We start from the raw sequence: 23,321 nt of genomic DNA on the forward strand, positions 1-23,321 counted from the left end.
AAAATATTGTATCCTTTCCTTGAGTATGTTCATGGATTCAGAACATAGTTGCCACTATAAAGTTGGTTCTACTACACAAGTATACAATGTGTGATGCAAGGTTTGTTCAATCAGGCGATTTAAGAAAACACAAGCACACACTGGTGACAAACTTTACAAGTGTACACTTTGTAATGCTTCATTCATTACCCCTGGAAGATTGACTGTCCACTTGCAGAAACACACAGGTGAAAAGCCTTTCAAGTGTTCCAGTTGTGATATTTGATTTTCCTGTGCAGCATTGTAGGAGACACAGGTGAAAAATACAAAAATAAAATCATTAAATGTCCAGTGTGTGATTCATGTTTTTCTAGAAATAGTAATCTGAAAAGGCATATACAGAGAAATGCCGTGGAAAAGCCTCAAAAGTACCCTTTGTGGACAAAACTGAACTGAGTCGTACTGTACAAGTGCTCGTTGTGTAATTCCACTTTTTCTCAGCCAGGTAGTCTGAAAAGACACTAGTATGTATTCAGGTGAAAGACCATACTAGTGCTCAGAGTGTGATGAGGCATTTATTGATAGAAGAGATTTTGAGCGACAACTGTTGGGGGCACACACGGATGATAAACCTTTCCAAAGCTCCATGTGTGAATTGGCATTTAGGCAAGAAAGTAACCTGCAAACGCACTCTAAGAGTACACACAGCAATGAAAGACAAATGCTCCAAGTGCAGCGAGACATTCTCCCAACCAAGTTACCTGACACAGCACCTTGAGGTGCAGTCATGTGAAAGCTTTGATTCAGATATTTCAATTGTGAAGGAAGAGTTTGTTGAAGAGAATGAAACAACTCTTTCAGACTGACATGTGAGATAACTTGTTGGTAAAAAATGTGTTTTCTCATGTCCAGATGGAAGGATATTTCTGTACCATTGTGGAATGAAACTGTACCCTTTATTGATGTAATATCAATATAGGCCAAAGAGGATTGAAAGAAGTTGTAAATTACAGCTAAGGGCTACAAAATTGCATGTAAAATTGTAATGTTGAGGTTTGAACATTCAAGTCATGCATTCCAAGGCACTCTCTTCCTTTTGTGTGTGTGTGTGTACCTAATTGTAATATACAGGAAAGATGCAATGCTCATGAGGTCCCATCTCCTACTCTACAACTTATCATAGCTTCAAATTCATGTATGGATCCAAATTGGTATACATCCTTAATTTCCAATTATCTTTTTAGATTTGAATTTATGTATTGTTCCAGTGTGTGGAGGCTGCATGCTTTGTGCAAGATTCCAATGTGTGTGTCCCTCTAATGCTAACTTTAGGCTTTGTAGTTTAGACTGAGTCATCCCAATTGTTATGAGGAACTGCATCAGTCAGGCTCTTGTGTGTTGTCATACATGTTGCTTCTTGTCTACTCACTTCCTTATCAGCTAGAAGTATGCATATTTATGGCTTGCTCCAAAACAAGATGTTTACTCTCCAAATTTTCTTCCTATTGGCCTATAGATTTAATTATCTGGACATTGAAAATAAGAAAAAATCTTTAGTCTCGCAAAGTTAGTCTTGTACACCACATTATGTCTCAGATCACCATTATGGTTTTTCCAGAGGATGTTGAACTGGACATCTTTTTTTTTTATTCTTGATCATGGCAATTGAATCAAGGTTAATTCATGTTCTGCTGTGGTTGTAACAAAAGTCTTGTTTACAATTTCAGAGATGACTGTTCTGAAGACGATGACATAGATGTGAAAAAGTACCGTGGAAGTGTGACACTTAAGATATCAGATCAATTCCTTGAGTATATTGAAGATATCATCTTTGTCTAGGTGATACTTTATATTTGGATCCATCATAGTAGACGCACTCCAACTACAATAGCACTAGTCAGTATGGAGAAGATAGGAAAGGTGAATTCTGATAAGTCAGAAAAGAAATTAGTATGTACCTATTGTGATTCAAAGTTTTCTTATGGCAGCGATCTCAAAATTCACATCCGCACACACACAGGTGAGAAGCCCTACAAATGTTCTATTTGTGACCAAGCATTTGCTCAGTCAGGAACTCTTAATGCTCACCTACGGAGACACACGGGTGAGAAGCCAAAGAAATGCAAGCTCTGTGATGCCTCTTTCAATTCTTCAGGGAGTTTGACTGTTCACTTACGGACACACACAGGTGAGAAACCTTACAAATGTTCAATGTGTGATGCAGCATTTGCCCATTCAACAACTCTGAAGTGCCATCTTATGGCACACTCGGGTGAAAAACCTCACCAGTGTACAATGTGTGACGCAAGGTTTGTACGAGGAGGAGATTTAAGAAAACACATACAGTCACACACTGGTGATAAACCTTACAAATGTACACAGTGTGATGCTTCATTCATTACCCCAGGGAGACTGACTGAACACTTTCGAAAACATACAGGTGAAAGACCATTCAAATGTTCCATTTGTGATGCCGCATTTACAACTGCAAAAATTCGGGCGGAACACCTTGCGAGACATGCCAATATTAAGCGTCCCAGAGGTGAAAAGAAGCATAAATGCCCAGTATGTACTGCAGAGTTTTATAAAAGTACTGGTCTCACAAGACACCTTCGGGTACATACAGGAGAAAAACCTTTCAAATGTCCAACATGCGAGGCTTCTTTCTCAGAGAAATCAGTCATGAGGTCACATATGTTTACTCATTTAGATGAAAAGCCGTACAAGTGTTCATTGTGTGATTCGTCATTTTGCCGAAAAGATAGCCTGAAAAGACACCTTCGTGTACATTCAGGTGAAAGACCATACAAATGTTCGGAGTGTGATAAGACATTTATAGATTCAAAAGGCCTAAAGTCACATCAGCGGGTGCACACAGGTGAGAAACCTTTCCAATGTTTAATGTGTGATATTGCATATGCTCGCGAAATTAGCCTCAAAAAGCACATGAAGCTGCACCATAGTGAGCAAGAGGAATCTTTTGATTGTGATGAGACAGTCTCTCAAGCAAGTTGTCTGGAGGTGCAGCCTGATGTGGATTCATATGTGAACTTTGTAGATGTTTCACTTGTTAAAGTAGAGCCAGATGATGAGACTGAAACTGCATCATCAGACTCTGTCAAATATGAGTAAAAGGACTTTTGAATATAACATATGATGTTGCACATTCTATACCAAGGGGTTCCTCCCCCTTGTAAAGGAGGAAGCCAGTCTCCTGCCCATTGTCTAGGTCAGAAGCAAATTCAGCAAGACAGGAGGGCCGCATCACTTGCATGGCAACCCTTCCACCTTCTCTCCTCATGCAGAAAATAGAGAAGATAGGGAGAAATCACTTTGGGCAGCACAATCTTCACACATCCCTATACCCTCTATCCCTGCTCAACAAACATTCCCCTCTTACTCAAGATCCCTTTCACCCCACCCATCCACTCTTGGTCATTCTTTCAACTTCACTCTATCCACATCTGCTTTCCACACCCTTTTTGCTAATCTTTCTTCACTCGTATATATATATATATTTTTCTTTTTTCCCATGCCCCCTAACCATTCCAATAATCTGATAAATCTTTCTGCTGGTTCCCTTTCTTCCCCTGCTCCCCTCCTCACCTCATTTCTCACTATCCTCATAACCCCCACCTCACTCCTTAGACATTTGATCACAAACACATTTAAACTTGTTTTTGACCCTCTTAATTTCCAAGCAATATGTGTGTGTGTATATATATATATATATATATATATATATATGTATATATATATATATATATTATTATTATTATTATTATTATTATTATTATTATTATTATTTTTAGTTTGCACTTTTGAATCAGCTGAAAGTCTGCTTACACTGGGCTTGTCATGGAGAAGGCTGACTGCACTTTATCCTCCAATACGTATTGCTTGTCTTTGATACTCCTTCTATCAAAACCACAAGTGTCCATAAAAATGAAAATGTTATTGTAATCTCTAAGTTTATAACATTATGGTATCCAGAGTACATAGGACACTGTCCTAAAGGGCTGCTCTGACCTTTGTTGATTCTTGGTCCTGTAGTTGTAACGAAGATCTTGTTTGTAATCTAAAGTGTAACCATTGTGAAAATTAAAGGTGCTTAATTTTACTGGAATATGTCTTTAGTACTTACCAAAGTCTAAATATAGACTTCCAAACTCAACAACTAAATAAATTGCAGAAAGGCTTGTTCATTTTTTATATATTACAATTTGAAATTACTGATCCTATCCCCAAAGTGTCTGGTTCCGGTATTTTCATAAAACCTACCTATGGTGCCATGTACTCCACAGTGACATAATGAATTTGTTAATTTTTTTATGCATTGTCAGTGTTTGATGAATGGTGATCATGTCAAGTGATGCAAGCTATTTATTATCAAATTTAGGAATTGTGAAAATGAACTACTGAAGAAAATACATGTATAAAACTCAGAGAGGAAGGCAGGAGAAGAAAGCTTATGATAACCACCCAGCAACAATTGTATTATTCACAAACAGAACATACCCAGGAAGCTAAATGATGGAGTTACATTCTCATACAATAATAATAAATTTCATTTTGTAAAGCATATTCAAAATAATTGATGAGGGCTTTTGGAAATTTTGATGAATTTTATCAGATAAGCTTAGAAAAATTAGAATAGGAGAAATAATAAGTGGATAACAAAGAAATTACATAGAATGAATGTAACAAAAGGGAAAATGAAACAATATAATACAGAAGATAGGTTATTTAGGAAAACAGGGTTTTTGAATGGGTATGATGAATCGATGAAGTCATCAACATCATTGATATACTGTATACGTAATTCAAGTAAAATCCACACTATACACGCAGACACAATTTCAATTTCTAATTTTCTAATTTGCAATTTTTTCTTTCTGAATCACTTGGTTTATAGAATGAATTCAGAGAATACTGGAATATAAGTTTATTGATATGTTCACTATTATAAGAGTTTAGCAGCAAGCTAGATAAGAGTGTGCAGCACAGGAATAAAGGCAAAAAACACAATTTCCTGAAATGGATTAGTAGGTTGTTAGCAGTACTTGGAGTGAAGCTTTTGTGTCTTATACAATGTGTAAACAATCTAAATATATCTAACTTGTCATGTAAAGAATATATACCAAAGGTTTTTTCCCCCCTTACAAGGGAGGTAGCCAAAGTCCCACTCCTACCAATTTTATCCCTCACATACTCACACCCTTCCTTCTTTTTTTGGTTCCTGGATGATGGGCCATCCCAGCATCTCACCCATTGCCCTGGGTCAGAAGCAATGTAGCAAGACACAGCACATCCAGTGCAAGGCCACTTCATTTAATCAGCATCATAATTGTTTTACTGGTACAGTTGGGTCCATGTGAAAAAATATCTGTATTACATTATAGAAATCATTGTTTACAAACTTTGTGGTACCCAGAAAGTGTAGTGTGGTCATGATATAGTATTTTGTGTAGGAGCACACTACCAAAATATTGAATGCATCATATCTACTACCCTTGCTTCTTTGAGTGCCCATAGATAGCATTGCAGAACCATCATGCACACAGGTAAGCACGAATGATGCACCCATATGAAAACTTCTTCAGAGAGATATTCTGGTCGAAATTGATAGCCCATGACAATTCTGTCTATCCACACATCTTGGCTGTTGTCAGAAGTTAGGGGAGTTGACATTACTCTCAAAAGACAATGTACATTCATCCCTTGTTTAACACAGGTTCACTTAAGGAAATTTCAGAGTTATGCAAAAAAAAAAAAAAAAAAAAAAATTCAGTTGCAGACACTGTAAAATGTAGACATTAAAACATGAAAGAATAAAAATAATTTATTTACTACCAACAAATAAGATAAAATTATGAATACAGTCAACAAAAGAACTGACTAAAAATTTCTGGTGTATGCATGGCAGCTATGTGGCAGTTTATGTTTTGTGTGGCAACACTGAAACATTGGGAATTGATGAGAAAATGGAATTTGTTAAACACATCTTTGCTTTAAAAGATTTCAAGGAATGTATCTTATTTGTTAAATGAGGGATGAGTGGTGCAATCACTGAAGGAATTGTCTATTGTGGTACAGGATGTTTGAGTTAGTACATAAGTCATGATATCATCAGAACTACCAAGAGATGGTACTGTAAGCTGTATTTTAAGAATCCAAATGAGCAGATGACAAGTATTTTCATCAAAAAGTCCCAAAAAATTGTACTCTTCAGATAAGGTATTTCTTTTAAAGATGGTTCTCATAAAAATAGGTAACATTAAAAAAGAAAAAAATATTTGTTAAAAAATCCTGCAAATAGTACTTCTGAGGGAAGATATTTGTTCTAAAGATGGTTCTCCTAAAAATAGGTAACATTGCAAAAGGAAAACATGCAAAGATGTACTGTACCTGGGTGTGGCGGTTACCCTTTTATTTTGTAGCTGTCAAAACCAAGAGTCTCCGCAGAAAGAAAAGTCTTGAATGTATCATAACCTCTAAAGTTATCAGTATGGTTTGCAGAACGCTCTCCCAAAGATCTGCTCCTTGTCCTTTGTGATTCTTGGTCATGTTTGACTGTGGTTGTAACAAAGGTCTTGTTTACAATTTCATAACATAAAAATGAAGGAGACTTGAAGAGACCATAAGGCCTACACTAGGCAGCTTCAGAGGTGACACCTGAAGAACCAAGAAAGTGTGACACTTAAAATATTGAATCCTTTCCTTGAATATGTTCATGGTTTCAGAACATAGTTACTACTATACAGTTGGTTCTACTATTGTGAAGGCTTTGTAACCACAGTAGGCTGGCCAGAGTATGGAGAAGATAGGAAAGGTGAATTCTGACAAAATGGAAAAGTCATTTGAATGTACCTATTGTGATGCTAAGCTCTCTAATGCAAATGGTCTCAGAGATCACATCTGCACACACACAGGCGAGAAACCGTACAAATGTTCAACGTGTGATCGAGCTTTTATTCAAGTCGGGACCCTGAACATTCACCTTCGGACACACATGGGTCAGAAACCTAAAAAATGTACACTTTGTGATGCTACTTTCAATTCTTCTAGGAGTTTGACCTTTCACTATTGGACACATGCAGGTGAAAAATCTTACATATGTTCAATGTGTGATGTGGAATTCACTCATTCACAGACCTTGAAGAATCATCTCATGGCACACTCGGGTGAAAAACCTCACACGTGTACAATGTGCGATGCAAGGTTTGTTCGATCAGGCGATTTAAGGAAACACTTACAAGCACACACTGGTGACAAACCTTACAAGTGTACACTTTGTAATGCTTCACTTATTACCCTTGGTGGACTGACTATTCACTTCTGGAAACACACGGGTGAAAAACCTTTGAAGTATTCCAGTTGCGATGCTTCATTTTCCTGTGCGGCATTTCTGAGGCAGCATAAGAGGAGACACAGGTGGAAAATACAAAAATAAAACTATTAAATGTCCAGTTTGTGATTCATGTTTTTCTAGAAATAGTAATCTGAAAAGGCATCTACAGAGAAATGCCAGGGAAAAGCCTCAAAAATACCCTTTGTGGACAAAACTGAACTGAGTCACACTGTACAAGTGCTCGTGTGATTCCACTTTTTCTCAGCCAGGTAATTTGAAAAGACACCAGTATGTATTCAGGTGAAAGACCATACTAGTGATCAGAGTGTGATGAGGCATTTATTGATAGAAGAGCTTTCAAGCAACACTTGGGGACACACACGGATGATAAACCCTTCCAATGCCCTATGTGTGAATTGGCATTTAGGCAAGAAAGTAGCTTGCAAACGCACTCTTAAGAGTACACACAGCATTGAAAGACACAAATGCTCCAAGTGCAGTGAGACATTCTCCCAAGCAAGTTACCTGATGCAGCACCTTGAGGTGCAGTCATGTGAAAGATTTGATTCAGATATTTCAATTGTGAAGGAAGAGTTTGGTGAAGAGAATGGAACAACTTTTTCAGACTGATAAGCGAGATAATTTGTTGGTACCAAATGTGTTCTCTCATGCCCAGGTGTAAGGATATTTCTGTACCATTGTGCAATGAAAACATACTCTTTATTGATATAATATCAATATAGAGCAAAGAGAATTTGAAAGAAGTAAGTTACAGCTGAGGGTTACAAATTTGCATGTAATATTGTAATGTTGAGGCTTGAGTTTTCAAGTCGTGGATTCCAAGGCACTCTCTTCCTCATGTGTTTTTTTTTTTACCTAATTATGATATACAGGAAAGATGCAATGCTCATGAGGTCCCATCTACTCTCCAATTTATACTTAGCTTCAAATTCATGTATGGTTCCAACTTGGTATATATCCTTAATTTCCTATTTTCTTATCTAAATTTGAATTAAGTGTTGTTCCAGTGTGTGGAGGCTGCATGTTTTGTGCATGATTCCAATGTGTGTGTCCCTCTCTCTTATGCTACACTTTAGGGTTTGTAGTTTAGACTGAGTCATCCCTATTGTTATGAGGAACTGTGCATCAGTCAGGCTCTTGTGTGTTGTCATACTTGTTGCCTCTTGTCTACCCACTTCCTTATCAGCTAGAAGTATGCATATTTATGGCTTGCTCCAAAACAAGATTCTTACTCTCCAAATTTTATTTCTAATGGCCTATAGATTTAATATTCTGGACATTGAAAATAAGAAAAAAATCTTTAGTCTTGTACACCACATTATGTCTCAGATCACCATTATGGTTTTTCCAGAGGATGTTGAACTGGACTTTTTTTTTTTATTATTATTTATTTTTTTTCTTATTCTTGATCATGGCAATTAAATCAAGGTTACTTCATGTTCTGCTATGGTTGTAATAAAAGTCTTGTTTACAATTTCAGAGATGACTGTTCTGAAGATGATGACATAGATGTGAAAAAGTACCGTGGAAGTGTGATACTTAAGATATCAGATCAATTCCTTGAGTATATTGAAGATATCATCTTAGTCTAGGTGATACTTTATTATTGGATCCACCATAGTAGATGCACTCCAACTACAGTAGCACTAGTCAGTATGGAGAAGATAGGGAAGGTGAATTCAGACAAGTTGGCAAAGGAATTAGTATGTACCTATTGTGATTCAAAGTTTTCTTATGGCAGCGATCTCAAAATTCACATCCGCACACACACAGGTGAGAAGCCCTACAAATGTTCTATTTGTGATCAAGCATTTGCTCGGACAGGAACTCTTAATGCTCACCTACGGAGACACACGGGTGAGAAGCCAAAGAAATGCAAGCTCTGTGATGCCTCTTTTAATTCTTCAGGGAGTTTGACTGTTCACCTGCGGACACACACAGGTGAGAAACCTTACAAATGCTCATTGTGTGATTCAGCCTTTGCCCATTCAGCAACTTTGAGGTCCCATCTTATGGCACACTCGGGTGAAAAACCTCACCAGTGCACAATGTGTGACGCAAGGTTTGTGCGAGCAGGTGATTTAAGAAAACACCTACAAGCACACACAGGTGATAAACCTTACAAATGTACACAATGTGATGCATCGTTTATTACCCCAGGGAGACTGACTGATCACTTTCGAAAACATACAGGTGAAAGACCATTCAAATGTTCCATCTGTGATGCCACTTTTACAAGTGCAAAATTTCTGTCAGAACATCATATGAGACATGCCAATAAAAATCGTCCCAGAGGTGAAAAAGAGCATAAATGCCCAGTGTGTAACTCAGAGTTTTATAGAAGTAGTGATCTCACAAGACACCTTCGGGTACATACAGGAGAAAAACCTTTCAAATGTCCAACATGCGAGGCTTCTTTCTCAGAGAAATCAGTCATGAAGTCACATATGTTTACTCATTTAGATGAAAAGCCGTACAAGTGTTCATTGTGTGATTCGTCATTTTGCCGACCAGATAGCCTGAAAAGACACCTTCGTGTACATTCAGGTGAAAGACCATTCAAGTGTTCAGAGTGTGATAAAACATTTATAGATTCAAAAGGCCTAAAGTCACATCAGCGGGTGCACACAGGTGAGAAACCTTTCCATTGTTCAATGTGTGATATTGCATATGCTCGTGAAGTTAGCCTCAAAAAGCACATGAAGCTGCACCATACTGAGAAAGAGGAGTCTTTTGATTGTGATGAGACAGTCTCTCAAGCAAGTTGCCTGGAGGAACAACCTGATGAGGATTCATATGTAAACTTTGTAGATGTTTCACTTGTGAAAGAAGAGCCAGATGATGAGACTGAAACTGCATCATCAGACTCTGTCAAATACGAGTAAAAAGAGTTTTGAATATGACATATGATGTTGCACATTCTATCTATATATACCAAGGGCTTCTTCCCCCTTGTAAAGGAGGAAGCCAGTCTCCTGCCCATTGTTTAGGTCAGAAGCAAATTCAGCAAGACAGTAGGGCCGCATTACTTGCATGGCAACCCTTCCACCTTCTCTCCCCATGCAGAAAATAGAGAAGATAGGGAGAAATCACTTTGGGTAGCCGTCAAACTATCCAGAATCAATCTTCACACATCCCTATACCCTGCCCTCTCCCATCCCTGCTCAACAAACATTCCCCTCCTTCTTAAAATCTCTATTTCACCCCATCCATCCCTCTTACTCTTGGTCATTCCTTGAAGTTCGGTTCATCCACCTCTGCTAATCTTTCCTCACTCATGAGTTTGTGTGTGTGTGTGTTTTTCTTTTCTTATTTCATGCAACCAAACCGTTCCAATAATCTTTCATCAACCTTTTCTGCTGGCTCCCTTTTTACCTCTGCTCTCCTCCTTACCTCATTTCTCACTATCCTTAACCCTTGCCATACTTTTGAGACATTTCATCACAAACTCATTTAAACTCTTTTCTGCCTCTCATAAATTCCAAGTTTGGGAGTTACATACACCCTTGACTCAGACCAACCAATGTATGTAAAGATTATATATATATATATATATATATATATATATATATATATATATATATATATATATATATATATATATATATATATATATATATATATGTAATAGTTTTATTTTTAGTTTGCACTTTTCATTTGGCTGAAAGTCTGCTTACACTGGGCTTGTCATGGAGAAGGGTCACTGCACTTTATCCTTTGATAACTATTGTTTATCTTTAATATTCCAGCTATCAAAACCTAGTGTCCATAAAAAAAGAGTCTTATTGTAACCTCTTAAGATTGTAACAGTATGGGTTCCAGAGTACATAGGACACTGTCCTAAAGGTCTGCTCTGTCCTTTGTGATTCTTGGTCCTGGCTTGGTCCTGTAGTTGTAACAAAGCTTTATAATCTAAATTGTAACCAGTGTCAAAATTAAAGGTCCTTAATTTTACTGGAATATGTTTTAGTACTTACCAAAGTCTACATATAAATAGACTTACCAAAATCAACAACTAAATAGATTACACAAAGACTCGTTCTTTTTTTATATATTGCAATTTGAAATTACTGATTCTGTCACCAAAAAGTCTGGTTCAGGATAACACCTACCTATAGTACCATGTACTGACATAACGAATTATGTTAATTTTTCATGCATTATCATTATGTTTGATGAACAGTGATCATGTCAAGTGCTGCAAACTATATATTATCAGATTTTAGAATTATGAAAATGAAAGACCTGAAGAAAATACACAACTGGGAAGAAAAGAGACTAAGAATGATAAAATGTTAATTACCTATAGAACTCAAGAGAGGAAGGCAGGAGAAGAAAGCTTATGATAACCACCCAGCAACAATTATATTATGAACAGAACATGCATAGTAATCTAAATGATGGGGCTAGATTCTTGTGAAATACAAAATTTACTTATAGTATGTACAAAACAATTGATAAGGATTTTTTGAAATTTTGATTAAATTTATCAGATAAGCTAAGAAAAATAAGCCAAGGAGAAATAAGTGGATAACAAAGAAATTACACAAAATGAATATAACAAGAGGGAAAATTAAACAAGATAATACAAAAGACAAGTTATTTAGGAAAACTGTTTTTGAATGGGTCTGATGCATCAACATCATTGACATATAATTCAAGTTAAAACCACATTCTTATACAGGCAGATGCAAACAATTTCAATTTCTAATTTTTTTTTCGGAATTCCTCGTTATATAGAATGAATTCAGAGAAACAATACTGACTAAATTTATGAAACAGCAATTTTCTTTTATTAGACCTATACTGGAACTTAATTCCAGTTTTATGGTATGTTTACTATTATAAAATTTAGTAGCTGGCTTGATAAGTGTGTGCAGTAAAGGGCCAAAGACAAAAAACACCATCATTTTCTTAAATGGATTGGCATGTTCTTAGCAATACTTGGAGTGAAACTTTTGTTTTTTATAGAGTTTGTAAACAATCTAAATGTATCTAACTTGTCATGTAAAGAATACATATATATATATATATATATATATATATATATATATAAATATATATATATATATATATATATATATATATATATATATATATATATATAAATATATGTACACCAAGGGCTTTTTCCCCCTTATAAGGGAAGTAGCCAAAATCAAAAGCATAGATCCACTCCCACTCACCACCCCTCCCTCTTTTCTTGGCTGTTCATGGATGACGGGCCATCCCTGTATCTCACCCACTGCCCTGGGTCAGAAGCAAGACAGCACGTCCATAGCAAGGACTCTTCATTTAATCGGCATATCACCCCCTCTCTGTTCCCCTAAATGATTAGTTTTATTTAGTTGTAACAAGTCACAATTATTAACTGTTTTACTGATACACTTGGGTCCAGATGATAAAATATCTGTATGATGTTGTAGAAATCATTGTTTACAAACTTTGTGGTACTCAGAAAGTATAGTGTGATCATGATACAGTATTTTGTGTAGGAGCACACTTCCAAAATATTGAATGCATCATATCTACTACCCTTGCTTCTTTGAGTGCCCAAAGACAGCATTGCAGAACCATCATGCACACAGGTAAGCACAATTGATGCACCAATAGGAAAGCTTCTTCAGAGATATTCTGGTTCAAATTGATAGCTCATGACTATGCCGTCTATCCACACATCTTGGCTGTTGTCAAAGGTTAGAGAGTTGAGATTACTCTCAAAAGACTACACTTGTCCGTCATTTAATGCAGGTTCATTTGAGGAAATTTCTGAGTTGGAAAAAAAAAAGCTTTATCAAAATTTGAATAATAAAAAAAAAAAAAAAAAAATTACACAGACTCTGTAAATGTACAGAAATTGGAATATGAAAAAAATATATATGTATATATTTATGACCTACAAAATTAATTATGAATACAGTCAATAAAAGAACTGACTAAAAACTTCTGGTGTGTGCATGGCAGCTATGTGGCAGTTTGTTTTACATGGCAACACTCAAACATTGGGAATCAGTGAGAAAATGGATTTTGTTTAACACATTTTTACTTTAAAAAATTTCCAGGAACGTATCTTATTTATTAAAGGAGAGATGAGTGTGGTGCTATCACTGAAGGAATTGTCTATTGTGGTACAGGATGTTTGAGTTGGTACATAAGTCATGATATCAGAACTACCAAGAGATGGTACTGCAAGCTGTGTTTAAGAATCCAAATTAGCAGATGATGAATATTTTCATCAAAAGGTCCCACAAATAGTACTCTTGAGATAAGATATTTGTTTTAAAGATAGTTCTCATGAAAATAGGTAACATTGGAAAAGAAAAAAATAGTTTTGTTAAAATATCCCTCAAATAGTACTTTTGAGGAAAGATATTTGTTTTAAAGATGGTTCTCCTAAAAATAGGTAACATTGCAAAAGGAAAACATGCAAAGATGTACCTGGGTGTGGCAGTTACCCTTTTATTTTGTAGCTGTCAAACCCAAGAGTCTCTACAGAAAGGAAAGTCTTGAATGTATCATAACCTCTAAAGTTATCAGTATAGTTTGCAGAGTACAGAGAATGCTCTCCCAAAGATCTGCTCATTGTCCTTTGTGATTCTTGGCCATGGTTTTTTTTTATAAGGGTTACTGTTTGACTGTGGTTGTAACAAAGGTCTTGTTTACAATTTCAGAGGTGACATCTGAGGAGGATGGCATAGATGTGAACCAAGGAAGTGTGACACTTAAAATATTGAATCCTTTCCTTGAATATGTTCATGGTTTCAGAACATAGTTGTCACTATACAGTTGGTTCTACCATTGTGAAGGCTTTGTAACCACAGTAGGCTGGCCAGAGTATGGAGAAGATAGGAAAGGTGAATTCTGACAAAATGGAAAAGTCATTTGAATGTACCTATTGTGATGCTAAGCTCTCTAATGCAAATGGTCTCAGAGATCACATCTGCACACACACAGGCGAGAAACCGTACAAATGTTCAACGTGTGATCGAGCTTTTATTCAAGTCGGGACCCTGAACATTCACCTTCGGACACACACGGGCGAGAAACCTAAAAGATGTACACTTTGTGATGCTACTTTCAATTCTTCTGGGAGTTTGACTGTTCACTATCGGACACACACAGGTGAGAAACCTTATGTATGTTCAATGTGTGATGCGGCATTTGCTCACTCACAGACTTTGAAGAATCATCTCATGGCACACTCGGGTGATAAACCTCACAAGTGTACAATGTGTGACGCAAGGTTTGTTCGATCAGGCGATTTAAGGAAACACTTACAAGCACACACTGGTGACAAACCTTACAAGTGTACACTTTGCAATGCCTCATTTATTACCCCGGGGAGATTGACTGATCACTTTCGGAAACACACGGGTGAAAAACCTTTCAAGTGTTCCAGTTGCGATGCTTCATTTTCCTGTGCAGCATTTCTAAGACAGCATTGTAGAAGACACACAGGTGGATTATACAAAAATAAAACCTATAAATGTCCAGTGTGTGATTCAAGCTTTTCTAGAAATAGTAATCTGAAAAGACATCTACAGAGACATTCCGGGGAAAAGCCTCACAAATGCCCTTTGTGCAATTATACATTTGTGGACAAAACTGAACTGAAGTCACACATGCACACACATTCAAGCAAAAAACCATACAAGTGCTCATTGTGTGTTTCCACTTTTTCTAAGCCAGATAGTCTGAAAAGACACCTCCGTATGCATTCAGGTGAAAGACCATACAAGTGTTTAGAGTGTGATGAGGCATTTATTGATAGAAGAGCTTTGAAGCGACACTCGGGGGTACACGTGGATCAAAAACCCTTCCAATGCTCCATGTGTGAATTGGCATTTGCTCAAGAAAGTAGCTTGCAAACACACTCTAAGAGTGCACACAGCATTGAAAGACACAAATGCTCCAAGTGCAGTGAGACATTCTCCCAAGCAAGTTACCTGATGCAACACCTTGAGGTGCAGTCATGTGTAAGCTTTGAAGATATTTCAATCGTCAAAGAAGAGTTTGATGAAGAGATTGAAACAACTCTTTCAGACTCTGACAAGTGAGATAATTTGTTGGTACCAAATGTGTTCTCTCATGTCCAGATGTAAGGTTATTTCTGTACCATTGTGCAATGAAAACATACCCTTAATTGATGTAATATCAATATAGACCAAAGAGAATTTGAAAGAAGTTGTAAATTACAGCTGAGGGTTACAAAATTGCATGAAAAATTGTAATGTTGAGGCCTGAACTTTCAAGTCATGCATTCCAAGGCACTCTCTCCCTTGTGTGTGTATGTCTACCTAATTGTAATATACAAGAAAGGTGCAGTGCTCATAAGGTCCCATCTTCTACTCTTTAATTTATCATACTTAGCTTCAAATTCATGTATGGTTCCAACTTGGTATATATCCATAATTTCCTGTTAATTTGATTTGAATTTATGTATTGTTCCAGTGTGTGGAGGCTGTATATTTTCTGCAAGATTCCAATGTGTGTGTCCCTCTGTCTTATATTGCACTGGAGGATTTGTAGTTCAGACTGAGTCATCCCTGTTGTTATGAGGAACTGCATCAGTCAGGCTCTTGTGTGTTGTCATACATGTTGCCTCTTGTCTACCCACTTCCTTATCAGCTAGAAGTATGCATATTTATGGCTTGCTCCAAAACAAGATCCTTACTCTCCAAATTTTCTTCCTATTGGCCCATAGATTTAATATTCTGGACATTGAAAATAAGAAAAAAAATCTTTTAGTCTCGCAAAGTTAGTCTTGTACACCACATTATGTCTCAGATCACCATTATGGTTTTTCCAGAGGATGTTGAACTGGACATTTTTTTTATTCTTGATCATGGCAATTGCATCAAGGTTAATTCATATTCTGCTGTGGTTGTAACAAAAGTCTTGTTTACAATTTCAGAGATGACTGTTCTGAAGATGATGACATAGATGTGAAAAAGTACCATGGAAGTGTGACACTTAAGATATCAGATCAATTCCTTGAGTATATTGAAGATATCGTCTTAGTCTAGGTGATACATTATAATTGGATCCATCATAGTAGACGCACTCCAACTACAGTAGCACTAGTCAGTATGGAGAAGATAGGGAAGGTGAATTCTGACAAGTTGGCAAAGGAATTTGTATGTACCTATTGTGATTCTAAGTTTTCTAATGGCAGTGGTCTCAGAATTCACATTCGCACACACACAGGTGAGAAGCCCTACAAATGTTCTATTTGTGACCAAGCATTTGCTCGGACAGGAACTCTTAATGATCACCTACGGAGACACTCGGGTGAGAAGCCAAAGAAGTGTAAGCTCTGTGATGCCTCTTTTACTTCTTCAGGGAGTCTGACTATTCACCTACGGACACACACAGGCGAGAAACCTTACAAGTGTTCATTGTGTGATGCGGCATTTGCCCATTCAGGAACTCTGAAGGGCCATCTTATGGCACACTCGGGTGAAAAGCCTCACCAGTGCACAATGTGTGACGCAAGGTTTGTTCGAGCAGGTGATTTAAGAAAACACCTACAAGCACATACTGGTGATAAACCTTACAAATGTACACACTGTGATGCTTCGTTTATTACCCCGGGGAGACTGACTGATCACTTTCGAAAACATACAGGTGAAAGACCATTCAAATGTTCCATCTGTGATGCCACTTTTACAAGTGCAAATTTTCTGACACAACATCATGTGAGACATGCCAATAAAAATCGTCCCAGAGGTGAAAAACAGCATAAATGCCCAATGTGTAATTCAGAGTTTTATAAAAGTAGTGATCTCACAAGACACATTCGGGTACATTCAGGAGAAAGACCTTTCAAATGTCCAACATGCGAGGCTTCTTTCTCGGAGAAAAAATGCCTGAAGTCACACATGTTTACTCATTCAGATGAAAAGCCGTACAAGTGTTCATTGTGTGATTCATCATTTTGCCGACCAGATAGCCTGAAAAGACACCTTCGTGTACATTCAGGTGAAAGACCATTCAAGTGTTCAGAGTGTGATAAAACATTTATAGATTCGAGTGGCCTAAAGTCTCATCAGCGGGTGCACTTAGGTGAGAAACCTTTCCAATGTTCAATGTGTGATTCTGCCTATGTTCACGAGGGTAGCCTCAAAAAGCACATCAAGGTGCACCATACTGAAAAACAAAAATCTTTTGATAGTGATGAGACAGCCTCTCAAGCAAGTTCCCTGGAAGAGCAACCTCATATGGATTCGTATGTAAACTTTGTAGATGTTTCACTTGTGAAAGAAGAGCCAGATGATGAGACTGAAACTCCATCATCAGACTCTGTCAAATAAAAGGACTTTTGAATATATGTTGCATATTCTATATATACCGACGGCTTCTTCCCCCTTGTAAATGAGGTAGCCAGTCAAGGCATGCGCCCACTCCCTCCCATCCACCACATTTGTTTCCTTCTCATCTTAGCTCCTTGTCTGTCCAATTTCTTGCCCAGTGAGTGTCTGGGTCAAAAGCATATTCAGCAAGATGCTATATATCCACAGCAGGGCCACTTCACTTACATGGTAACCTTTCCATCTCATCCCCTTGTCCAGAAAATGGAGAGGAGTGGGGAGAAAGCCCTTACGGTTGCATCAAAATATCATCTATACACAACCATTTTCCACTCGCCCCTTTCCCCTGCCCTCTCTCTTCCCTGCTCAACTGACATTCCCCTCTTACTCAAAGTCTCTTTCACCGCATGCATCCATCTCATTCTCGATTGTCCCCTCAAGTTCACTTTGTCCACCTCTGCTTTCCACACTCTTTTTGTTATTGTTTATCTTTTTTTACTTGTTCTTTCCATGTGCCCAAACCATCCTAATAATCTTTCATCAGCCCTATCTCCCAGCTCCCTTTCCACCCCTGTTCTCCTCCTCATCTCATTTCTCACTCTACCCAACCTGGTAACCCCTACCATACTTCTCAGATGCTAATTCTCAAACACATTTAAACTTCTCTTTGCATCCATTCCCAGATGTTTATTTTTCATGACATTTTTCAACACCCCCCAAGACTTTTACTTGTTGCCTCTCTTACTCGACAGTGCACCTCCACCCCAACTCCTACTCCACTTCCTGCTGCATGCAACCCCAAATAGGGGGTGAATGGCTTTGTGGGCGAGACTTGTAGTGGTCTGATGGTGGGGATTTGTCCAGAAGGATACTGTGTGTGGGATGAGTGTTGAGTGGATTTATGATTGAGATAATTGGGGCTTGTATCTGAGGTTCTTCTCGTTCATGAAAGTTGGAGGTGTGTGGTAGGGCTGTGGGTTCTAGAAGCACTTATGTGGGGGATGTTAGGGCTTGTACAAGGGGTTCTTGTACCATGTGGGTAGTCTCTTTTGGATATGTGACTTCTGGTCTGATCATCCTAGACTATACTCATTTCTGAACTCCAATGGAACTGAGGGTGATGTGGAGAGATCTTGTTTGCATTTTACACATTTGGCTGGGTTTGAGCATGGGTTACCATGTGTGGTGGTTGAGCAGTGTATACATACACCTTTGTGGTGACATCATTATCTATTGTGTCCAAAGAACATGTAGCTGAGGCAACAATTTAGGAATGGATAGTATATTTCTACTTCATAGTTTAGCTAACCTAGTCAGATAGGTTGGATGTGATTGATTGAAGGTCACTATTGGTGTTTGGGGTATTAATCTTTGTACTATTTATTTTTCTGAACTCTACACTTTTATTAATTTTTATTGTCCTGGCATTCTTTCCATTATTTTCTCTGTATGGTACTGTAGAGGTGAGAACTGGGCTTTTCTCACACTGAAATTAAATGTGTTGTTTGAATTGGGGTGCCTGTCAGAGTTGTTACAGCTTTGACTCTGTTGCACTGAACTCATGATTTTAGTTTTATTGTAAGAGTATCTCCTTGGGCCCGCATATCGCTGGGAGTTTCACATTGGGCTTCAAATTTATCGTGTATTCTCATAGGGCATTTCTTTGTTATTGATTCATTGTTGGTAGACTTTAAGACCAAGAATCTTGATTAGATAATATAGGGTCCATTTTCTTTTGGTATGGGTAAATTTTTATGGTTAGTAAGGCTTGGCAAGCCTGTGAATGCTATGTCTTTTATTGGGATCAAGATTGTAGTTGTTATGCTTGGGTATACCAATGGTGGCATCTATTATCCTCTGTGGATGGGATGGGTAATTGTTCTTGATACTGAAGGTGGGTCTCTTTGCTCGCAAGAAAGGTTGTGGGGCAAGACAGGAGAGCTCCTGTTGTTGTTGTTATTGTTGTTTTGTTTTCATTATTACCGTGTATTATAGGTGACCATGCTAGGGGCAGTTCTACAGTGTAGTTAGGTTTGGGGAGGCAAGGTTAAGGGGACCCTTGCCAGCCCCTTCTTCATGTGGAGTGAGTAGATCTTATCCTAGGTTGGGCTGCGTAGGCTGCCACAGAGCTGTGCTACTAGTCCTCACACAGGGCAACCACTGGGCCTACACCTGATGTGTAGGATGTGACTAAGGGTTTCCAGAGATCACCATCATCTGCACCCATTGTCATACACCATCACCTGAAGACTCGTGTTTGGTAAATGGAAAAAAGAAGTTACTGTTAGATGGGAGACGATGTCTCATACTGTCTGTCTCAGTCACTGCCTCTTGTCAACTCTCAAGTGGAAGCAAGTTCTGAGGAGTGCCATGTGGAAGTGGTGAGACAACAGTTGGTCTTCCTTTTCTGCATTTTCATCCTCCGAATCTCGCCTTGGGATCCTACAATCCTGTTCTTAATAGGGGGATGAGGTGAAAAGTTGGAAGACCTTGAAATAGGAACTGGATACCTTGAGAAGGTAGCTAATTGTAGTATACAGAAAGGTGCAGAGCTTGTTGGGTCTGGTCTTTTACTTTCCAATCTTATCATACCTAGCCTTAGATTCATGTACAGCTCCAATTTAATTGATATCCTTGATTTCCAAGGCAAGTGGTTCTTTTAACAGAAAAGGCATCTGAAGTTATGTATGCTTCCACATGCAAATTAAATATCCCACAAGCGTTCATTGTGTGACTCGATATTTTTTCAGTTAAGTAATCTGGAAAGATGCCTTTGTCTACAAACAGGTGAGAAATCGTACAAGTTGTCAGTGTGCGATGTGGCAATTATTGAATAAAGTTGGCTGAATCCATACAGACACTCAGGTGAGAAACCCTTCCATTGTTCAGTTTTGTATTCATCATGTACTTATGGAAGTACTCTGGGAAAAAAGAAAAGAAAACACACAGTATTGAAACTCATAAATACTTAGAATGTGATGAAACTTTTTCTTAGGCATGTGATCTAAAGCAGCACCTTCAAATGCACTGAAGTAAGAGCTTTGTAGATGTTTCATTTGTTCAGCACTTGTAGATTGAACCAAGATGAAGAGATAGCCATTGCCTAATCTACTTGATAAGGCTATAAAGAAGCATGTAGAATTCATTGTTGCACCATTTTTTGTGGTAAATGTTTTTCCTGTAAATAATCTTGGATTTTACTTGACATGCTGGCAGTAGTTGCGAAGAATATACAATATGCTGGTAGGGCCATGTAAAATCTGTAATTAAAGTTGAATTTGAACTCAGATGAAAGCTTGGATGCAAAGGAATGAATTCTTAAGGCTTAAAGGTTGAGTAGTGCTACTTACATGCTGGAGGTCTTCAATATAATGTGTTATGCTATAGAGGTATCAAGTTGACTTGTTGCGCAGTGGCATTATCACTTCTGTGGATGGCCATGACACCATTGTATATATTAAGGATACTTCAGCTCTGCTGATATGACATTTGCCTCAGTCAATACAATTATATGATTGTAAGACCTATCTTTTTCTCTCAATAGGTAGTATACTTAAGAAATTGTTTTTTCTCTTGCTAAGAAAAAGAAATTGTACAGATTTTAGATGGGAAAATGTCACAGAGGAAAACCACAAAGACTCAGAATGTCAGTAAGAAAATGAGCTGCTGTCATGGGAAATTTCAACAAGTCCACTGGATTACCTCTGTTGGAACAAGGTGCATTATTTTTCTGGAGTTGTTCACTACTGTAAGATAAAACTTATGAGCAGATGACTGGCAGAGTAACAAAATGTAGATGATGTGAGGCAGTAAACCCAGGTGCATAGAGCAGGGCACCATATTCCAGACTAACTGTTCTAAGACAGTTACAGTATTGTAAAAGTTGTATTCTATACAATTGTAAGGGCCTATAACAAGCTGTTGCCTGGCAGAGGGCACCTGCGTGACAGACTAGAAAGATTTGGTTATTATAAAAAAAAAAAAAAAAAAAAAAAAAAAAAACCAGGGAAGCTATGCTGCCAGTTTAAAGATAAACCTTGTAACATCCAGTATAAACAAACTGGTAGTCCCATAATGCCTGATGATGGGTATGTGGCTCAAGTATTAGGGGGTAGTAGTGATTCATGTAAAGAATATTATTACAAATTATATAGTTGTGACATATGTATTGAGGGTAATATGTATTGTCATTAAATGAGCAATGGAAATTGGTTGTTATTTCTATCACTTTACTCCCCCCCCAAAAAAAAAGATACTAATAATAATAAAACTAAAAGTATTTGAAGCCCTGAAATCAAATTATATCACATGCAACTAAGAAAAGGATTAGATTACTGAAGAAGGATGGGGAGAAGTTTGATAAATCCCATTGTGTGTATATGTATTTGATAAAGGTTGGTAATGAAATATGTCAAGCCTTCCTTGGGTGGAGGGCACCACTCAAGTGATTGCAAGTGTCAATGTTGCAGGGGGCAAATTGTTGTCCATATAGTAGTACAGGAAATGTCAGGTTGAACCGAAAGATCCTCTGTAAGGGGAAAGGAGAGTTAACAGTAGTCTTGGACGTCTTTGAGTGGTTTGTTCACAAATCTGGGTGATGCCATCAGCATAAGGTAAGTTGAAAAATAAGGTGTAAGATGGTGAAATGGGACAGGTTATGACTCATGGGTTCATTTGAAGTTGTATTTACTTAATTGTAATATACAGGTAAGGAGCTGTTATTCTCTAGATTTTATACCTAGTTTTAAATTCCTGTATGGTTCTAATTTGGGCTGTATCATCTTAGGTTATTCCAGGCATTTACACACCTACGTGGAAAACCATTTCTTTACATCCTGAAAACAGATGGTCTTTTTCAGCTTGTCCTTATGACTTTCATGATGCTCCCCATCCTAATCCAAGAGATCTCTGTCAATCTAGTCCACTTCCTTCAGTAACCTTAAAATTGCAATTGACTCAACTCTCTCTTTGTTCCTTTGATGACGACGACAGGTCTAGTGCCTCTTGACTCTTTTTGTACAGCTTATCTGGAAGTCTGGGAACCATCTTGGTTACTGCTGTTCATATTGTCTTAATCTTACATGAATTTTTCCCATAATTATATCTGTCTTGTATCTATAATTCGTTTCATGGGTCTGTATCTTCATATAGAATAATCCTCTTCAAACCCTATTTCCCCACTTCCATTTGGAGGTGCATGACATGTGGTCTTTGAACTGGGACCAGGATCTTTCAATATTATAAACTTGATCTGTATTTCTTTCAGTGGCATATGCTCCTCTAGTTTGTGTTTGGAGTGATTTCTTGGTTAGTTTGATTTTTAAGGAACTTTGGATAAGAAAGATGGCAGTCTGTCAAAGAATACTTGATTTGTGAGTTGTGTGGAAGTGATTTTGTGTAGATGCATTATGGGGTACTTGGGATAGCAAATTCCTCAGAAAGGTAACTGCATAAGCTCCCTTTCAACTGTTTCATATACATTTTATATCCTGGTTATCAAAAACTTTGAAAATTGAAGAATGAAGACCCTTGTTTGGCCTCAGATCTCTAGAATAGTTTCATCAGAGAATATTCTTCTTGAAGAATATTTCTTTTTTAATCATGGCATTCATTGCAGGGTTTACTGTCATATTCCACTGTGGTTGTAACAAAGGTCTTGT

The 23,321-nt window shown here is 37.7% G+C and overlaps 2 protein-coding genes across 11 annotated transcripts in view; both read left to right on the plus strand.

The window, feature by feature from the left end:
• LOC143031475 (uncharacterized) overlaps positions 1–23,321 on the plus strand; it is a 65,356-nt gene that overhangs the window by 39,082 nt on the left and 2,953 nt on the right. For 5 of the 10 annotated variants that reach the window (XM_076195362.1, XM_076195366.1, XM_076195359.1 and 2 more), the window contains one exon: positions 1,707–6,963. The exons of 2 other annotated variants lie outside the window; for them this stretch is intronic. In XM_076195362.1, the coding sequence (XP_076051477.1) occupies positions 1,882–3,111 (1,230 nt within the window). In that variant the 5' untranslated portion in view covers positions 1,707–1,881 and the 3' untranslated portion in view covers positions 3,112–6,963. Of the gene's footprint in view, positions 1–1,706; positions 6,964–8,831; positions 10,883–16,265 lie in introns of those variants that run through there. 3 more of the 10 variants (XM_076195360.1, XM_076195369.1, XM_076195373.1) reach the window with 2 other exon arrangements.
• LOC143031477 (uncharacterized) lies at positions 12,479–16,259 on the plus strand. The gene has a single exon (XM_076195380.1). It carries the CDS (start codon positions 14,188–14,190, stop codon positions 15,406–15,408), a length of 1,221 nt encoding a protein of 406 aa, XP_076051495.1. The 5' UTR covers positions 12,479–14,187; the 3' UTR covers positions 15,409–16,259.

This window comes from Oratosquilla oratoria, chromosome 12 (assembly GCF_046742065.1).
Source record: "Oratosquilla oratoria isolate Oo_2021 chromosome 12, ASM4674206v1, whole genome shotgun sequence".
Taxonomy (NCBI): Eukaryota; Metazoa; Arthropoda; class Malacostraca; order Stomatopoda; family Squillidae; genus Oratosquilla; species Oratosquilla oratoria.